The sequence below is a fragment of the Trichomycterus rosablanca genome, chromosome 1 (assembly GCF_030014385.1).
Source record: "Trichomycterus rosablanca isolate fTriRos1 chromosome 1, fTriRos1.hap1, whole genome shotgun sequence".
Classification (NCBI taxonomy): domain Eukaryota; kingdom Metazoa; phylum Chordata; class Actinopteri; order Siluriformes; family Trichomycteridae; genus Trichomycterus; species Trichomycterus rosablanca.
In genome coordinates this window covers 42,003,728-42,022,310 of record NC_085988.1, presented here as the reverse complement: position 1 = coordinate 42,022,310, position 18,583 = coordinate 42,003,728, and the positions used below count along the sequence as shown (strand labels likewise).

The window sequence follows — 18,583 nt, the reverse complement described above, 5'->3', positions numbered from 1 at the left end:
CACCCTCACTCTGGAGCTCCATGCAAGATCTCACCTGGTGGGGTAAGAATGATTCTGAGAAAGGTGAGGTCAGTCCAGAATTACGCGGGAGGAGCTTGTCAATGATCTCAAGGGAGCTGGGAGCACAGTCACCAAGAAAACCATTAGTAACACACTTCGCCGTAATGGATTGAGATCCTGCAGTGCCCGCAAAGTCCCTTTGCTCAAGAAGGCTCATGTACAGGCCCGTCTGAAGTTTGTCAATGAACACCTGAATGATTCAGAGAAAGCTTGGGAGAATGTGATATGGTCAGATGAGACCAAAATTGAGCTCTTTGGCATCAACTCCACTCGCCGTGTTTGGAGGCAAAGAAATGCCCGGTGGGGGTGGTGTTCTTGGGGTCATATCCAGCATTTCTCTGCTCCCAGCTCCCTTGAGATCATTGACAAGCTCCTCCCGTGTAATTCTGGACTGACCTCACCTTTCTCAGAATCATTCTTACCCCACCAGGTGAGATCTTGCATGGAGCTCCAGAGTGAGGGTGATTGACTGTGATCTTGTATTTCTTCCATTTTCGAATTATCGCACCAACAGTGGTCTCTTTCTCACCAAGCTTCTTGCTGATGGTCTTGTAGCCCATTCCAGCCTTGTGCAGGTCTACAATCTTGTCCCTGACGTCCTTTGATAGCTCTTTGGTCTTGCCCATGGTGGTCGAGAGATTTGAATGGAAGAAACTGATTCTGTGACAGTAGTCTTTTATACAGGGACAGGACTAATTTGTGTGCCTCATGGGCACATAACCGGTCTGTGGGGGTCAGAATTCTTGCTGGTTGGTAGGGGATCAAATACTTATTTCCCTTAATTAAATACAAATTAATTTATAACTTTTATTTAATGTTTTTTTTCTGGATTTTTTGTTGATATTCTGTCTCTCTCTGTTAAAATCAACCTTCCATAAAAATTATAGACTGTTCAAGTCTTTGTAAGGGGGTAAACTTACATATATATATATATATATATATATAACTACCCCCACTGCTAACATTGTCTTAAAAGCATGCATAGAGTCACACAAGCTTGCTTAAAGAAAGCAACCTTCAAAAAAGCAAAAAACCCATTAAATTAAATGCATACCAACAAGTTCCAAATTGTGCATGTGGACCATGCTGTATTATCTTTTCTTGACTGAGCAAGCCACAGAAAAGCCTAGGTGGCATAAAAGCACACTGCTACTGGACCCTGATGCTGATAAACTAGGTTTTCAGAATGATAAGTCATGCTGGTGAGGTGGATGCCAAAAGGCTAACCTCTTGTAGAACAGAAATGTGACTATTGAGTTACAAACTTTTTAAAATTAGAAGTTCATAAGCAAGTATGGCTGTCAAACATGCATCAGTGTCTACATACATCTGGCCATGTATTTATTTATTTTCATTTAAATTTTTAGCACTGCATTATCCTGGCCAGGGTCACGTTGGGTTTGGTTTCCAGTGGAATTAATGTGTGCAGTGCAGAAACACACATCAGGCAAGATGCTAATCCACTGATCCACTGCTGGGCCTTGCCCTCAACCCCCCGGGCATATCCAATTATGTGTACACACCCAACTGGCCAATAGCACCACTGGGGATTTAAACCCTGGAACCCAGTGGAATTGGGCTATAACAGAATTACTGAACCAGACTAAGGTTAAAAAGAAATCGTCTTTGTGGATAATACACAGATTATTATAAGTATTTCATCACTTTTGCTCTGGTGCTTTCCACAATGGACAGGACGGGGTTTGTGGCTTCTCTGTCCTAGGACCACTGTCATAGAGAACTCACAACGGCTGTCTGTGAGCACCTCTTGTTGTTTCAATGGTATTTCAACTCAAGCATCTGGCCATAATGATTTGGCTCTTAGCCAAGTCTATATATATATATATATCCACACCAAAAAAATAAATAATTGGGTGTTGCTCTGCCTATAATAATTTTGCATGTCAAGGTCACAGATATATTATAAACGTTGGGGTGATGGTAGATATTCATAGTACACATGTGAATACAGCAGATATGATCAGATTAAAGACCTGAGAGACTTCATTATCAGAATCAATCAGAATCAGAATACTTTATTGATCCCGGCCAGATGCTTGAGTTGAAATACCATTGAAACAACAAGAGGTGCTCACAGACAGCCGTTGTGAGTTCTCTATGACAGTGGTCCTAGGACAGAGAAGCCACAAACCCCGTCCTGTCCATTGTGGAAAGCACCAGAGCAAAAGTGATGAAATACTTATAATAATCTGTGTATTATCCACAAAGACGATTTCTTTTTAACCTTAGTCTGGTTCAGTAATTCTGTTATAGCCCAATTCCACTGGGTTCCAGGGTTTAAATCCCCAGTGGTGCTATTGGCCAGTTGGGTGTGTACACATAATTGGATATGCCCGGGGGGTTGAGGGCAAGGCCCAGCAGTGGATCAGTGGATTAGCATCTTGCCTGATGTGTGTTTCTGCACTGCACACATTAATTCCACTGGAAACCAAACCCAACGTGACCCTGGCCAGGATAATGCAGTGCTAAAAATTTAAATGAAAATAAATAAATACATGGCCAGATGTATGTAGACACTGATGCATGTTTGACAGCCATACTTGCTTATGAACTTCTAATTTTAAAAAGTTTGTAACTCAATAGTCACATTTCTGTTCTACAAGAGGTTAGCCTTTTGGCATCCACCTCACCAGCATGACTTATCATTCTGAAAACCTAGTTTATCAGCATCAGGGTCCAGTAGCAGTGTGCTTTTATGCCACCTAGGCTTTTCTGTGGCTTGCTCAGTCAAGAAAAGATAATACAGCATGGTCCACATGCACAATTTGGAACTTGTTGGTATGCATTTAATTTAATGGGTTTTTTGCTTTTTTGAAGGTTGCTTTCTTTAAGCAAGCTTGTGTGACTCTATGCATGCTTTTAAGACAATGTTAGCAGTGGGGGTAGTTGTAATATTTGAATAGTTTTTCACATAATTCTGGCCATGTAATATATGTGTCGTACAATAATAATGTTTTCTTTATTTTAATATTCTCATGTCACCTTTAAATCCAAGTCTTTAAACCAGGTTAAGGTTTAAAAGAAGTCGTCTTTGTGGATAGGAAAAGTGAAAAAAGAAAGAAAAGCATGAAAAGAAAAGATTGAATGAAAGAAGAACATAGCGTTCAGCACCAACATAAACATCAAGAACCTCCCTTCTTTCTCTTTGATAAACTACTATTAGGGTTTGGTGTTTTGCCAGTAGCTCAATCTCTTTCTCCCAGACACACAGGCTTTGTTTTTCCAACACGTTTTAATGTATGCAATACTGTCAGTTGGCCGACGAACTCTGCAAGTCAGCGTTTAAATTGGAAGAGTATGTATAAACTAACAGAACTGGGTTTCCCTATGTTACGCCATGAAAGGAGAAAATGAATAGGTTTTGATGAGGTGTAAAAAGGTTTCTGGGCCAGAGCTCAAGCTTTAACAGGAGCCCTGGTATGTGATAATGATAACCTGGGTGGGTAAGCCATCTGAGGAAAATGTGCAATCATATACATACACTCACTGTTTATGTACATGCTCTAACTAATGTTAAGCAACAAAATGCTGCTAAAACACACACACACACACACACACACTCTCACAGACTCTTCCACTCTCTGACTATTGACTGATACCAATGCTGATGTAATACTGATGTAATATTCAGCAACCAAACTGACCTTTTAAAACATAGTAACCGAAAAACAGCAATGGAAGGACTTTGGTATGTTTAAAAATCTTTAGATTTTTGAAATATAGAAAAATTTACAAATCCAATTTCAAGAATCAGGAGAATCATTAAACAGGCAGTAGACATGAAACATTTGTAGATAGTGCTTGAACTCTTCTAATGTGTTAACTCTTTGGCTTTTTAGGACTGTTTCACTGTGGAAGGAGAAGATCTGAAGCACGACTTTGAGAGGCTTCAGCTAGCTATGGAGATGGTGGGCTTCCTGCCAGCCACCCGTAAACAGTAGGAAGAACTTAAGTTACTGTTCGTCACTCAATACACATCACCACTTGTGTTTAACTTCACATATCATTAGAATTCTAGCATTTAGTGGACGCTTTTATCTGAAGTGATTTACAATTATGACTGAATACAGTTTGAGCAATTGAGGGTTAAGGTCGCAGTGGTGGGGCTTGAACCAGCAACCTTCTGATGACTACTCCAGTACCCTAACCACTGAGGGTTTTAAATGTCTTGAAACAATAAAATGCAATAAAAGAAAGCCTAAATATGTCAGAAGGAGGTGCTTCATAACACTAAGACAACAGCATCCAAAAAAAGACAGAACTGGACTTGCTTATTTACATTCTTCCTGCTTGCCGGGTCATAGACATGCACCCAAAAATCTTTCACTCCACTACAGTTATTGCTGCTCACAAATAAAAACATGGCAGGCTCTGCATATTATGATACTTAATTTTTTGAGATAACACAATGTTTGTGATGTTATATTTACCATTGTTACATCAGTACAGCAGTCTGAGTAAATATTAAATTGCCCTTTTTTAACCTGCTCAGTACCGTGCCAACAAAAAAATCCAATCAAAAATTAGCATACAAAATCTGTCTAACAAAGTTACATTAAAGTTCTAAAATGTAGTGCAAGTCTTAAGCACTGGTAAATTGTCTGTATCTTGACTAACAGAAGAAATGTAAACAAGCCAGCCCAGGCCCTGTTTTCAGATGGTCTCTTCTCAGTCTCCTCAATTTCCCTATGTTTTCTGTTATTTGTACTATTAGGAACAATTAAATATTCTGATCCAGTGCACAATTAACATAAATAAATAGATCACTGTTTATCAAAATTCGGGACTTACTTAATGTATATTGTTGTTATTTTATTCTTAAAGGATGTGATTGACATGTATCAGATTGATGCAGTATAATATAATCCAATAATTAATCTGTATTTCTTCATTTTGATTATTTCTTGTTTTCTGTCAGAATATTTTCACTGCTCTCTGCTATTCTGCTTCTGGGGAACATACGCTACAAGAAAAAGACCTACAGAGATGACTCCATTGATATCTGTAATTCTGAAGTGCTTCCAACCATTTCTGAACTGCTGGAGGTAAGATGTATTTATGTTGTAATTATATACTGTTATGATGTGCTTTGATCCTGGCTCAGGTGTTTCCAGAATGGACACGCTAATTGAAACATCTAGATATCCAAACCCAACTTAATCTGGTATTTTAATGGGTGTGTAAAAGAGCAGTAAAATGTTACTCAGGATGAAGTCATTAACTTCAGTATAGTAAAAATTGTCTCAAAAAGTAAATGCATTATTTGCTATACTGGGTCAGATGTACATTTTAGAACAGTCATAAATGGAAACAAAATTATGCAGGCGTATATAATACTAAATGTAAAACATTTGGGTTTAATGAAGAAGAAAATGGCTTTTCTCCACAGTAATTCACCATCTAATTTGTATAATTTAACTTAGAATATTGTTATCCCACAAAAACTAAATCTTAACACTTATTACCAGAGAAGGTTCCTTAACCCTGGTTATTATCTGAGAAGCATTTTGTATTTTCTGCTCAGGTCCACGTAGGTCCACATGTATTTGATATTTCCATACCTTTTAAAACATGAAAATTGGAGGAAATGCATTGCCCTGTCTGGCTTGTATTCGTGCCCTGCAGTCAGTGTTTCCAGCTGACGTCTAACTCTGACCAAGATAAAGCAGTTGGTGAAAATGGAATGAATTAAACAGATCCCCAGATTTATGTTTCAAATAAGACACTCTTACATGGCTTTGCATACAGTGGAGCTATATATGCTGCTTATGTGATAAAGGCTATTCAGTGTTACATTTTACCAACACTTTTTGACACTAGCCTAATTTCATTTTCATTTTGTTTAGCTATCTTAGTTTTATTTAATTAGCTTTAATTAAGGAGTTGAGAGTAACTTTGTTTTACATGTTTTTATGTAAGTTGTTGAAGCCATTAAATGATCTAGGCTTGTAAATGCTGAGTTTTTGATGATGGTCATTTATAAGATCCTTTAAAATGTACTGGTTCAAAATATTTGAAATCATTCAGCATAATTAGAGCAATATTTTTTGTGCTTTCCAGGCACATCGTTATAGGGCACATCGTTCTTATTATTAATTTACCACAAGCTGGTAGCTTTACGCATGTTGGCATCATTTTGGTTTAGGCACTCCAGGCAGTAAAACCAGTGCTGTATTTATGGCCAGAATGTCTGAACTATTATATAAATATTTAAATATTTTTTAGATAAATGAAATGTTTTTGGAGCTTGAGCAGTATGTTGTTTTCATTTTTGCACAATTTTTGTTTTCAAATTCCCTCTTATGCCAGCCACAGAAATGCACTGTGCCAAGTTTCCTACAAATCTTTGACTAAAGGAGTACTTTGTAGGCCACAGACAAATATTAATAAGGTGCCTAAAAAACAAAGCAGAGAGAGCCAGGAAACTCACCTTTTGGTGATTTACCATAATATCACACTGAAAAAATTTAAAACATACTAACTTTAATTAAAGTCAGTTTATTAAGAGATAAAGCAAGCAACAATAATTATGTTTAAAAAAAAAACACGTGTCTGAATTAATGGCACCTCTGCAATTACTTTGTACAACCTCTCTTTGCCAAAATAACAACACTTAATTATTTCCTTTATTCCTTCTCACTTATTTTTTAGGTTGGAAAATACTCAAATGCAGGGAATTTGAGACATTCCTAATTACAGTATTGCTCCAGATTGTCTAGGCTCCTAGGTCCTCTCTTCTGAACTCTTTAGCTCACACCACAGGTTTTCTATAGACTTTAGATTAACTTTAATTAATCTAAGAAAGAACTTTAGAGAAAAGAACTTTAATTTTGAGTGTCAGTTTCAGTTTTGTGTTGATCTGGACATTAGTTTTGCATCATTGTCCTGCTGGAATGGTGACACATTTTGGTTTACTTTAAGCGGCAGACAGATTCAATATAAATTTCCAGGTATTAGTCCATGATTGCCTTGGAATAAATTCACTTCAATTAAAGGTTGGATGTTTCCCATGTTTTTAATGTTATATTAGGCTTAATCACCAAAGGTGAATTTCTTTGTGTATTTCTTATATGCCTAATACCCTTCTTTACCAGGAGTGGCAATAATTTTTGAGGAGACTATCTGTGCGTAATTTCTTATTACAGATTTTCTCCTCATTATGTATTTAAAAAAAAACTGTTCCTTAAACATGACATTTAGAAAACATTGTCAATGAGTACAATGCATGCATCTGGGGGTTAAGGGCCTTGCTCAGGGGCCCAACATTGACAACTTGGTGGTGGTGGAGTTTGAACCAGCGATTCTCAGATTACTAGTACAGTACTTTAACCACTGAGCTACCAATGCCCTGCTCTTATTTATCACATTTCACTGTTATAAAATAAGGTGACTGCAGGAATGACCAGGCTGTATGTATCTCTGTTTCATATGAATGCATTTCTTTATACAGGTAAAAGAAGAGATGCTTTTGGAAGCCCTGACCACACGAAAGACAGTGACAGTGGGAGAGCGTCTCATTGTTCCTTATAAACTAGCTGAGGTACAGTTATATATTTCTTCTTTTATTTGATACAAAATGGGACTTTTGAAAAGGAAACATTCAAACTCACTACCCATCTCACTGAGTGGTGTTTGAAGCAGTGTGGGTGGAGCTTCCTCTCCACTGCTGTGTTTATATAAATGCAGCTGAGACATACAGTATTACATACTGCATTCCAAGCTGTAAAATGCAGTATTACCCACTACCCTAAAAGGAATTTAAAACACTTGTTAAACATTTGTAACATTATGATACACACAAATTATGCTTTTAATTGTTTGTTCACAGCTAAGCATCTTTTTACTATTCTGGTCAACTGTTAATTTCCCAGACAGTCCTAGACTGATGCTTTTGCTAAAGTCTGAACCAGTTTCAAAGAACACAGACACAAGGTTTATATAAGCTTTTAGATGCACACATACGCAATAAATTCAAAAAACCGTAATGGTTTCTAGTCCACAGTGTGCAGTGTCTTTGTATTGTGCCATTAGTAGACTGTTCCCATGCTGTATGATCTAATACCTCCTGTGGCTTACTAAGTATTTTAGTCAGCCGTTATTCAGAAACCTAATTCATGTTCTTTATTCAGCTCTGCATTGCACCCTGTATTAAATAACTAACACCACATGTTATTGTACTTTCAGATATCAGCATCTTGGGTATTATTTCTAGAAATTATATAAGTAATAAATAAGTGATTCCATTGGCTGCTCCCATTAGGGGTCAGCATAGCAGACCATTCATTCTCATATTTGATTTGGCACAGTTTTTACGCCAGATGCCTGTCTTAATGAAACCCTCCTTTTTATCTGGGCTTGGGACCGGCGCTCAGGTTGCAACTTCTGTATTTGTAAGCCTAGGCTGGGATTCAAACCTCTATGATGATACTGTTAGGGTTAGTTTCAAAAATAATTTAAATATTTCTCTACCTCTAATTAAAGTTGCTTTGGGACATGACGTAAAATTTGTAGAGAAAGTCCCACACTCTTAGTTAGTGGTAATAATTAGCTCCTACAGTTAGGGAAAAGATTATTGGAATTGCTACATTAGACAGTCCCATACATAGACACACACCCATACACAGACATGCATACAAACATGCATGCATGTAAAAGTGTATACATTTTATATTCCTGCTAGATTGTACAGTATTATACAATACACAATATTTAACAAGCACACACAATTCTTTTAAAATGGTAACACTTTGTCACTATATACCTTCTTTCAGGGAGTAGGAGTTGACGGGGTAAAGTGCATAAGATGGGCGAGCCATGTCGGTTCATAAACTTGTCACTTTTGTAAATGTTGCCATAAAGCTTATAAGGAAAAATGAGTAGTGGCTGGAGAATAAATAAACGGTCATTACGTGCCTGTGCAGCATCACTGATCAAGCCCTAAGACTACTTAGTAGAACGAAAAGACAATGTTAGACAATTTATTACAGTCTTTTAAAAAATATGTCATCTGATGTTACCTAGGAAACCTTTCAGAATTAGAGTTACAGGCCAAAGAGTTAGCTATGTACACTTTAAGCTATATATAAGAACATGCCTAATTAATAGGTGACATGGGTAATAACTGTACTGCAGTCACCCACTGACCTAAGATTATATGCTTCATTTTGCTTAAGTTTAGAATGAGACTGTTGGGATCACATGACTAGGCAGAACCTGTTCTTTTATTATCTCTTTTATCATACTAGTCTGATTTGCCACAGTCTTTGTATCAATTGTAATTGTGGGTACCTGTTTATACAGTCATATTATATACAGTATAAATAGAACAGGTGCTCACATAACCATGGATGGCACTGGTGCTGATAGATTTAGAGTCAAAGGGGCAATTGTTAACGTTTATATGCTGGATGTGGTTAGGAAGAAAATTCCCATTTCTAAACCAAAAGGGTTTACACTCATCTCTTTGAGTTTTAGTAACAATACGTGGGTTTGCAACTACAAAGCATGATCAAAAAAGTGATATTTTTTTGCTATTTGCTTCAGTGTCATGCCACTGTCCATAAGCAAACTGAAGTAGGTCTAAAGACAGATTTACATTGACTTTGACTATGGACACTTTGTACAGTATTTTACTGAACACTTTATTATGACAGACGTTCAAGCTAAAGGTCAGTATTAATTATTGTCAACTGTACTTAGTTTCTTTAGGACTGGTGTGATGACATTTTTTGTGGGTGGAAAACATGCAGGTCCAATAATAGACAAAAAAAATGGCACCAGGCTGAGTGAGCTTCTTTGCAGTCTTTAGCAGTAGACTAGAAATATCTTGTAGTCTTGTAGACACACCTAAAGAAATGGATCCTAGACTTTTTGTGAGTCTATCAGCAATCGAATTAGTAACAGAAAAGATAATGGTTTCCAACACACTGATGCATTCTGAGTAAAATCTAGAGTTTCATCTGAAGAGATGACGGGATTCTTATAAAGTCCCATGTTGGCAATGGCTTTTCTGAAGTTCCACAATTGTTATAGGTTCATAATAATGCAATATTATTTTATAATGTTACGACCCAGTCTAGGGAAAATGTGAAGGTGATGTGGAAATGTTTTAAATATAACAGGTTTTCAAACTGTAAATAATAATGGAAGGCAATAACAAGATGGGTGATAAGTGCAGATATTTACAGAGGGGGGGGGGGGGGGGGGGGGGGTAGAGGACGACTGTTTACAATTGCTATATAAAACAAATAACTAATAGGAGACAGATGACAGGACAGGCTCTCTCACACTAACACAGGCCCCAACACTAGATACACAGAAAGCACAAACAACACGAAATGCAACTAATCAACTAAAGCAAACCACAAGGAAAGCAGAGGTAACGCCAGAATGACCCAAAACCACAGAATGGATGCCAGTCCAACTTTTGAAGTATAAGCCCTGCCTCTTCTCCATGATCTGCCACGGTGACTGGCGATGCCGCTGCCGAAGCACTACGATCTATTTGCTGTTCTTCGGTCGAGGCTTCGGGTGGAACAGCGATCCATTGACCGATTCCCTGGAGAGAGATGACGGCACACTAAAGAGCATGAGAATGCAAAGACTAATAATACAATGTGTTATTAGGCAGCTCTGTGGCACTGTGGTAAATCACGCTTGCCCACTATTGCTGAGATCTGTGGTTCGAATGTGAGTGGTGCTGTTGGCCAGTCCAGTGTCTACACAGACATGATTGGCAATGTGTGAGGAGAAGAACGGTCATAAGGGTTCATCATTGCTGCTGCAATTGCTGGCTCTGCTGGCTGGCCTAGGTTTTGCATGAGGGATGTTTGATTACGAAAAGTAGTGTGTGACTCTCAGTACATGACGCTGTCTGTGAGACTCCAGATGAAAGAAGCGGTAGATAACTGTGCTTATGTCAGAGGCTGAGCGTAATTGTTCAGGGTAATGGCGGCAGATGGGAAAATGCAATAAAAATTGAAAAATTGAAAAAATACTATAGACGGCACTGTTACTTTTGAACCTACACATTTCTCAGTCCAGTGAAAACCAGCACTAGCCTGTCTGATTCAAGCATGCACTTACAATCACATGGTAATCAAGGCTTCTGTGTTTGGTTTGAATATTAAACTGATTGCTTTTACTATTTTTAACTCTAAAATGTGTATGTAGAGTGGGAGGATTAACAATGTTCCCTCATTTATTAACAATGCATTATATACAAAATTGGTAGTTTAATCAGTACATAATATGATGTTGAGTGTTTCTATAGTTCTGAACATTTGATTAAATAATTTGAAACCTTGATGTTAAAGTTGTAGGTACTGACTCACAATGGGGGGCGTTTTATGTAATGTCAGGGGTGGATGTGGCATGGTTGGCTTCCAGAGTTCAGCTGAAAATAGAAAAATAAATACGGCAGCAGAACTGCTTGAGCTTAAACAAAATTGTGCCTTTGTGAATCTGCAAAGCTGAATATTGGAGCATTGGTCTTATTTTACTATTACTCGGCAATATTGCAGATTTAAATATATGGACGGCTAAATTTTAACCTGTTTCGTTTGTTGCTAATCACATGGACATAAACATTTCTCCTGTGCAGCAGCCTTTAAGCCCACGGCAAAGTAAAGATCGTTTTTCTAGTAAAGAGTGTAACCTGTTTTTCAGCAGCTTTTAGTTCATGGCAGATCCTCACAGTTGATGTACATACATGACCTTACAAACACACATTTTCACAATTAGAAAGACACTGGGCAAACTCTCCCATTCGACTCTCCTCTCATGGGAGAGCTGCAAGGCACAAACCACTGCTGACCTAAAAGAATACAACTGCTTGTCCTGCATTTGCCAAAAAACATCTACATGACCCCTAGACTTTTGGGATAGTATGCTGTGGACCAATATGTCAAAGATGAAACTTTTTGGAAGACATGGATCCCATTTTTAAAACTAACACTGCAATCCACCATAAGAACATCATACCACCAGTCAAACATGGGGCTGGTAGAATGATGGTCTGGGGCTGATTTGCTCCTCCAGGTCCTAGACAACTTGTCATGATTGATGCAACCATTAGTTCTGCTCTCTATTAGAAAATCCTGAAGGAGAATGTCCGGCTGTCAGATTGGTTTTATTCTCAGGAACAGTAGGGTTATGCAGCAGGGCGATGATCCAAAGCACACAAGCAGGTCCATCTCTGAATAGTTCAAAAGCAACAAAATGTAGGTTTTAGAGTGGCCAAGTCAAAGTCCTGACTGAAATCCCTTTGAGATGGTGTAGTAAGACTTTAATAGGGCAGTTTGTGTTCAAAACCCCTGCAAAGAAGAGTAAGCAAAAATTTCTACACAGTGATGTAAAAGACCCATCACAAACGTTTAAATGCAAATGTTTTTGCCAAGGGTTTTGTAATGACATTTGTAATGATTATAATGATTCAGCCAGTTTAAGAAAGATTCTATGTGAAGGAAACATGTTGGCTTGCCAACATAATGTAATCATAGGCTGTTGAGAACTAGAATGAATGACTACATATCCTCCTAAATACCATGTTTCCAACCAGGTACATTTGATTGGCCACATTTTTTATTCCTCTACCATGTACTAAACTAAACCATGTACTAAAATCATCACCCTGGCCATAACCTGTTTCGGCGCCTTCCATCAGGCCGACCCTTCAGCCACATAAAAACCAGAGCGACCAGGCTACAAACAAGCTTTTTTCCACAATCCATTTTACTCATGAACAATTGAACACTACAGAACTGTTAATCCTCGGGACACTTGTAAATCTTCAAATTACTTATTTAACTTATATAATGACTCACAACACTGCATGCACTGGTCTTTCACATTCATTTTTCATTTCTTATTTATATATTTTTCTATAGTTTTTATATTGCACAGAACACTGCTCCTTTAACCCATGATGTGAATTACACATGCTAATGTTTACAGGTATGAATGTGTGTGTTAGAGAGAGAGTATGTGTGTGTCTGTGTGTCTGTCTGTGTGTGTGTGTGTGTGTGTGTGTGTGTGTGTGTGTGTGTGTGTGTGTGTGTGTCTGTGTGTGTGTGTAAAAGACACAAAATTCCTTGTGTGAGCATACTTGGCCAAAAAAGTCTGATTCTGATTCTGCAAAAATTGTTGGACACATATGGGTACTTATTAAGCAAGTGACATGAGTCCTAGCTAGATTGGCTTTGCCAGCTAAGGTGGGCTTACAGTTTGTCCTGACTCTTAGGTTATTGTATTGCTACATTGTCTTTGCCAAACTTTTTATTCTCATTGCATAAAATCTAATATTCAGTCTTTTTGGGATAGAGTCTAACAATCCTGTTACATGAAGTAAATCCACACCAAACTAAGGCTGAGAAACTTAATGGTTGAGAGTTGCTTAGGGATCTGTTGCTTTCCTAGCAATCTCTGTCTCAAAACTGCATCTCTAATTTTAAATATGGCTCTCTCATTGTAAATTTGCTTGGTGTCTCTGTTTACAAGGTTTACTGTAATTCTACACTATCACACAGTACTTTACTCTAGCCTTTTATCCGAGTAATGGTTTGTTGAAGGGCTTGTGTTCATACAGCCTTGATCATTAGTATGCTACATGTCTGTAATCGCTTTGTAGGTTGTGCCCCAGCTAGGAACACAATAGCTCACATGAAGCCACATGTAAGGTTGCTCCTTTGCCCGGTCCGTATTCAACCTCTGTTGTTTTGGTATGTTAATGTACTTCCAGTGCACCTACCCACATCAAAACGTTAGATTTTTTTGTTATCTGGAACGGTAAAGTAAATAATGAATAAAGTGCTGTGAATAATGCTTGTTAAACAGCATGTCATTATAAATTAATAGACAGTAAAAGCAATGCCATTTTAAAAATGTCTGGGTGTGAAGGTTGAATATGTTTAATCATAAAAGATGTTACTATTAGTTGGAAAGATTTTGTTCTGAGTATGTTCTCAAGAACAAATTGAGTAGTTGAATAAAATAACAAAAATGTTCATTAAACCACAAAACAATATGCACAGTATGCACCAAACACTTTTCCACCCAGTACATGACATCTTCACTAAATGTCAAAGGAAGATACACTGTAGTCCAAAAGTATGTGGACAGCAAATCATGAGGGGCAGCCCATTATAGAAGTATAGGAAATAATATGAAATTTACCCCCTCATTGCTGCTAAATAAGGCTCCACTTTTCTTAAAAGGCTTTCTGTGAGATTTTGGAAAGTTGAAATGTGTGTCAATTTAAGTAATTTAAGTATTTTTGAGGTCAAGCACTGATTTATTAATGGTCCAATAGTATTGAGGTTAGGGCTCTGTGCAGGCCACTGATGTTCCTGTATACCAAACTCATCACACCATGTCTTTATGGACCTTACTTTATCACAATCTGTTTAAAGCATGTAATTAATATTAAATAATGTATTATTTATTATTACTAGTATAGCCACTGGAAGGTGCACCTGTCATTGTGTTATCACTGCCGGTCCCAAGCCTAGATAAAAAAGGAGGGTTACGCCAGGAAGGGTATCCAATGTAAAAACTGTCAGGTATGTGGACCAGAATAATACACTGTGACAACTTCTAAATATGAGAGCAGCCAAAATAATTCTGACAGGACAAAGAGACTAAATGTTATATTTGTTTAACAGCTCTGGTCAACGAGGTACATCCATTCAGCCAAATGAGATACTCCAGTATTCATTACATTACTACCCTATTTAAAAACTAATTTTGTTACAACAGGAATTAGATAGATAGATGGATGGATGGATGGATAGATAGATACTTTGTTAAGTAATAGGGAGAAATAAAATGCCAGTAGCAGCACCTAAACCAAAAATGTGACAGGGCAGGAGAAAAAAAAGTAGTTAAAAGATATAGTTAAAACAGTAAACTTCATTACACTTTGGTAAATCATAAAAATCTAAAAATCTTTCTCTAATTTTTTTGTGCCCCTACTTTATCCAGGTTTGGCATCAGTGTGAACACCCAGATATTTATAGGATGCCCACACATACTAATACACAACACACAATACTGAAACTTTCCATTTATTTATTATGTTTTCTAAATGACTTGCTCAGTATAGTTATCTTCATGTCTTTCATTACTCATCTTCTTTTATCTTGGGCAAAAAAGAAGATCGGGCAGATTCTTATTTCAGTTTACTTCTTTATTTATAGTTCAGCTCTTCTTTTATCATTTGTAAAAAGGAAGGGTGTGTGGTAACTTAGCAAGTTAATGCTGCTCAGCAGTCCACAAGGTGTTTTGTATGTCTATCTAAACTTAAAGCCAGGGGAGTCTTAGATAAACAGAATGGCAATGACATAAATCCTGAAGTTCAATCACACATTTAAACTTAGTTTTCAGTCTCTTTAATTTTTAGAATGTTCATATGATCGGATTAAATCCTCCTAAATTCTACAGCTTTGATCTTACCTTAAAAACATGAAAGGGAATGCAAGAGAGAGAAATAATAGACATAATCCAGAAGACCGTGGTCTGTTTTTACTATTTTAAGTGTTTTAAAATCTCCCCCATGTTTGGGAGGTGTTAAAAAAGCTGTTACAATTCAGATGAATGTGACTGACCACAATCCAGAAATGAGCAGGGGGGTTTGTGCATTGTTGAGTTGATGGGTAGTGCTATAGAAGTATGAATGTAGGAAGGAATTGGAGGCAAACTAAAAGGTAAGGCGCACGGTTAGCGATTACAGCTCTTTATCTTTTTAACTTTTTTAAAAATTATATTAACAGGCATGCTGTGTTTGTGTTATAGGCTGTTACAGTGCGAGATTCCATGGCTAAATCTCTGTATGGAGCTCTCTTTGACTGGATTGTCTTTCGCACTAATCATGCACTTCTTAATAACAAAGCCCTGGAGGACTCGGCCAAGGTAAAAATGCTTTTCTGTTTCATTCATCTCCTAATTAATTAATTCAGTTAATTAGCCCTGCAACTTACATAGAAACATAATCTCTTTTATAACAACTGTGTCAAATAGGAGGGGATTTATTTTAATTACATGAAGTAGCCCCAATTATTTTTTTGTCCCAATCTCAATCCAAATACAAAAATAATGAGTATCTGGCAATTGTAGTTCTATGGTTAAAATAATTTAAATGATGAGACAGCTGCACAGTTTACTCTATTAGCACCTGTTACCAGTATTCAGCTAACCACCAGCGTACACCACCAGCACAAACAGCTAACTGTATTACACCACTAGCAAAATCAGATGACGCTACTACACAGCCAACATATGTCACCAGTATACACCGATCAGCCATAACATTAAAAGGAGGTGCCTTGTTTCTACACTCACTGTCCATTTTATCAGCTCCACTTACCATATAGGAGCACTTTATAGTTCTACAATTAATGACTGTAGTCCAGCTGTCTCTCTACATACAGTGGTGTTCAAAAAAATAGCAGTCCAATGCCATTAACCTGACAAATCACTGTTTTTAGTAGAAGTGATATTTCTACATAGCAAAAAATTCACTTGAAAGTGTAGTAGAGTAATGAAAACAAAACAAACCCAACAATTAGGACATGCATGCCGTTCATTCTGAGTAATCGAAGCATTGATTGAAAGGGGCTTGTTCAAAATAATAGCAGTGAGGAGTTCAATTGGTGAAGTCATTCATTCTGCAGAAGAACGGGTGTCAATTTTGGCCCTTATTTAATTAATGTAGGAGGGTGGCAAATGTTGCACAGGTTGGTCATAGCGCATTTCCTTCTGAAATACTGGGTAAAATGGGTTGTTCCAGACATTGTTCTGATGAACAGTGTACTTTGATTAAAAAGTTGATTGTAGAGGGAAAAACATACAGAGAAGTGCAGCAAATTATAGGCTGCTCAGCTAAAATGATCTCAAATGCCTTGAAGTGACAACCAAAACCTGGAAGATGCAGAAGGAAGCGTGGAACTACTGTTCGAAAGGATCGAAGAAAAGCCAAAATGGCAAATACTCAGCCAATGATCACCTCCAGAAAGATCAAGGAACATCTGAAGTTACCAGTGAGTACAGAAGATGATTAAGTGAAGCCAAGTTACCAGCAAGAACTCCTTGCAAAGTCCCGTTGTTAAGAAAAAGACACCCTGAATGGGTTAACATTTGCCAAGGAGCACACTGACTGGTCCAAAGAGAAATGGCTCAACATTTGTGGACTGATGAAAGCAAACTTGTTCCTTTTGGGTCTAGTGGCCGTAGACAGTATGTGAGACGACCATCGAGCACTGAATTCAAGCCAAAGTTCACTGTGAAGGTAGTGGTACAAAATGATGATATGGGGATGTTTATCATACCATGGTGTTACGCCTATTTATCACATACGAGGGATCATGGATCAGTTTAAATATATCAGAATACTTGAGGAGATCATGTTGCCCTATGTCGAAAAAGAAATGTCCTTAAAATGGGTGTTTTAACATGACAATGACCCAAAACATCTTGGTTACAGACAAACAAGATTGAGGTAATAGAGTGGCCAGCCCAATCCCCTGACTTCAATCCCAGAGAGAACTGGTGTTATGACATCTGAAACGCGTTTTTTGAGGCAAAACCCAAAAATGCAGAAGAACTGTGGAATGTAGTGTAATCATCCTGGACTGGAATACCTGTTCAGAGGTGCCAGAAGTTGGTCGACGCCATGCAACACAGATCTCAGAAAAAAATTGTTATGCCACTAAATATTAGTTCAGTCATTTAAAGTAAAGTGAAACCTCAAACATTTTTTTCAGTTTATAGATAATTTTCTATAAACTTTTTTTAAAAACCAAGAGTTTTTAAAGAAAAATGCTGCACTGCTATTTTTTTGAACAGCCTAATATTCATTTTTCTTAACTTTCTGTAAAGGATGAACACAAACTGGCTAAATGTTGTTAATGTTTTGATTTAGAATTGAAAGTGTAGTATTTTCAGTGTGTTTGCATTTATGGAAATAAAAGTTATTATAATGAATTTGTGCTTTATTCGCTTTTTTAAAATCACTGCTATTTTTTTGAACACTACTGTACCTTTTTAGCCTGCTTTCACCCTGTTCTTCAATGGTCAGGGCCACCACAGAGCAGGTATTATTTAGGTGGTGGATCATTCTCAGCCCTGCAGTAACAATGACATGGTGGTGGGGTGTGTAAGTGTGTGTTGCGCTGGTATGAGTGGATCAGACACAGCAGCGCTGCTGTTAGACACTTCTACACAACACCAGTGTAAACTGAATAAGGAAACATTATATTGGATTAGAAACCAGCTATCTTAATGTAGATAATAATGATTTATTAAAAGTAAATTTATTTAAATATTCACACACATGCCCTCATACTGATCTTTTGTAGCTGGGACATCTGTTATGCTGAGGATTTTTATGCAATTCTTTCAGCACCATTATGCCTTTTTCCCTTTTAGCTATTTCTTGTCTTGCTTACATTTACAGTTACATTTTCAGCATTTAGCAGACGCTTTTATCCAAAGCGACTTACACAATGAG

The 18,583-nt window shown here is 37.5% G+C and overlaps 1 protein-coding gene across 4 annotated transcripts in view; it reads left to right on the top strand.

Annotated features, from left to right (window-relative positions):
* Positions 1–18,583, top strand: part of myo9ab (myosin IXAb) — a 157,335-nt gene that overhangs the window by 92,748 nt on the left and 46,004 nt on the right. For all 4 annotated transcript variants that reach the window (XM_062993052.1, XM_062993055.1, XM_062993050.1 and 1 more), the window contains exons 7-10: positions 3,921–4,018; positions 5,000–5,126; positions 7,532–7,621; positions 15,871–15,987. In XM_062993052.1, the coding sequence (XP_062849122.1) occupies positions 3,921–4,018; positions 5,000–5,126; positions 7,532–7,621; positions 15,871–15,987 (432 nt within the window). The remainder of the gene's footprint in view (positions 1–3,920; positions 4,019–4,999; positions 5,127–7,531; positions 7,622–15,870; positions 15,988–18,583) is intronic.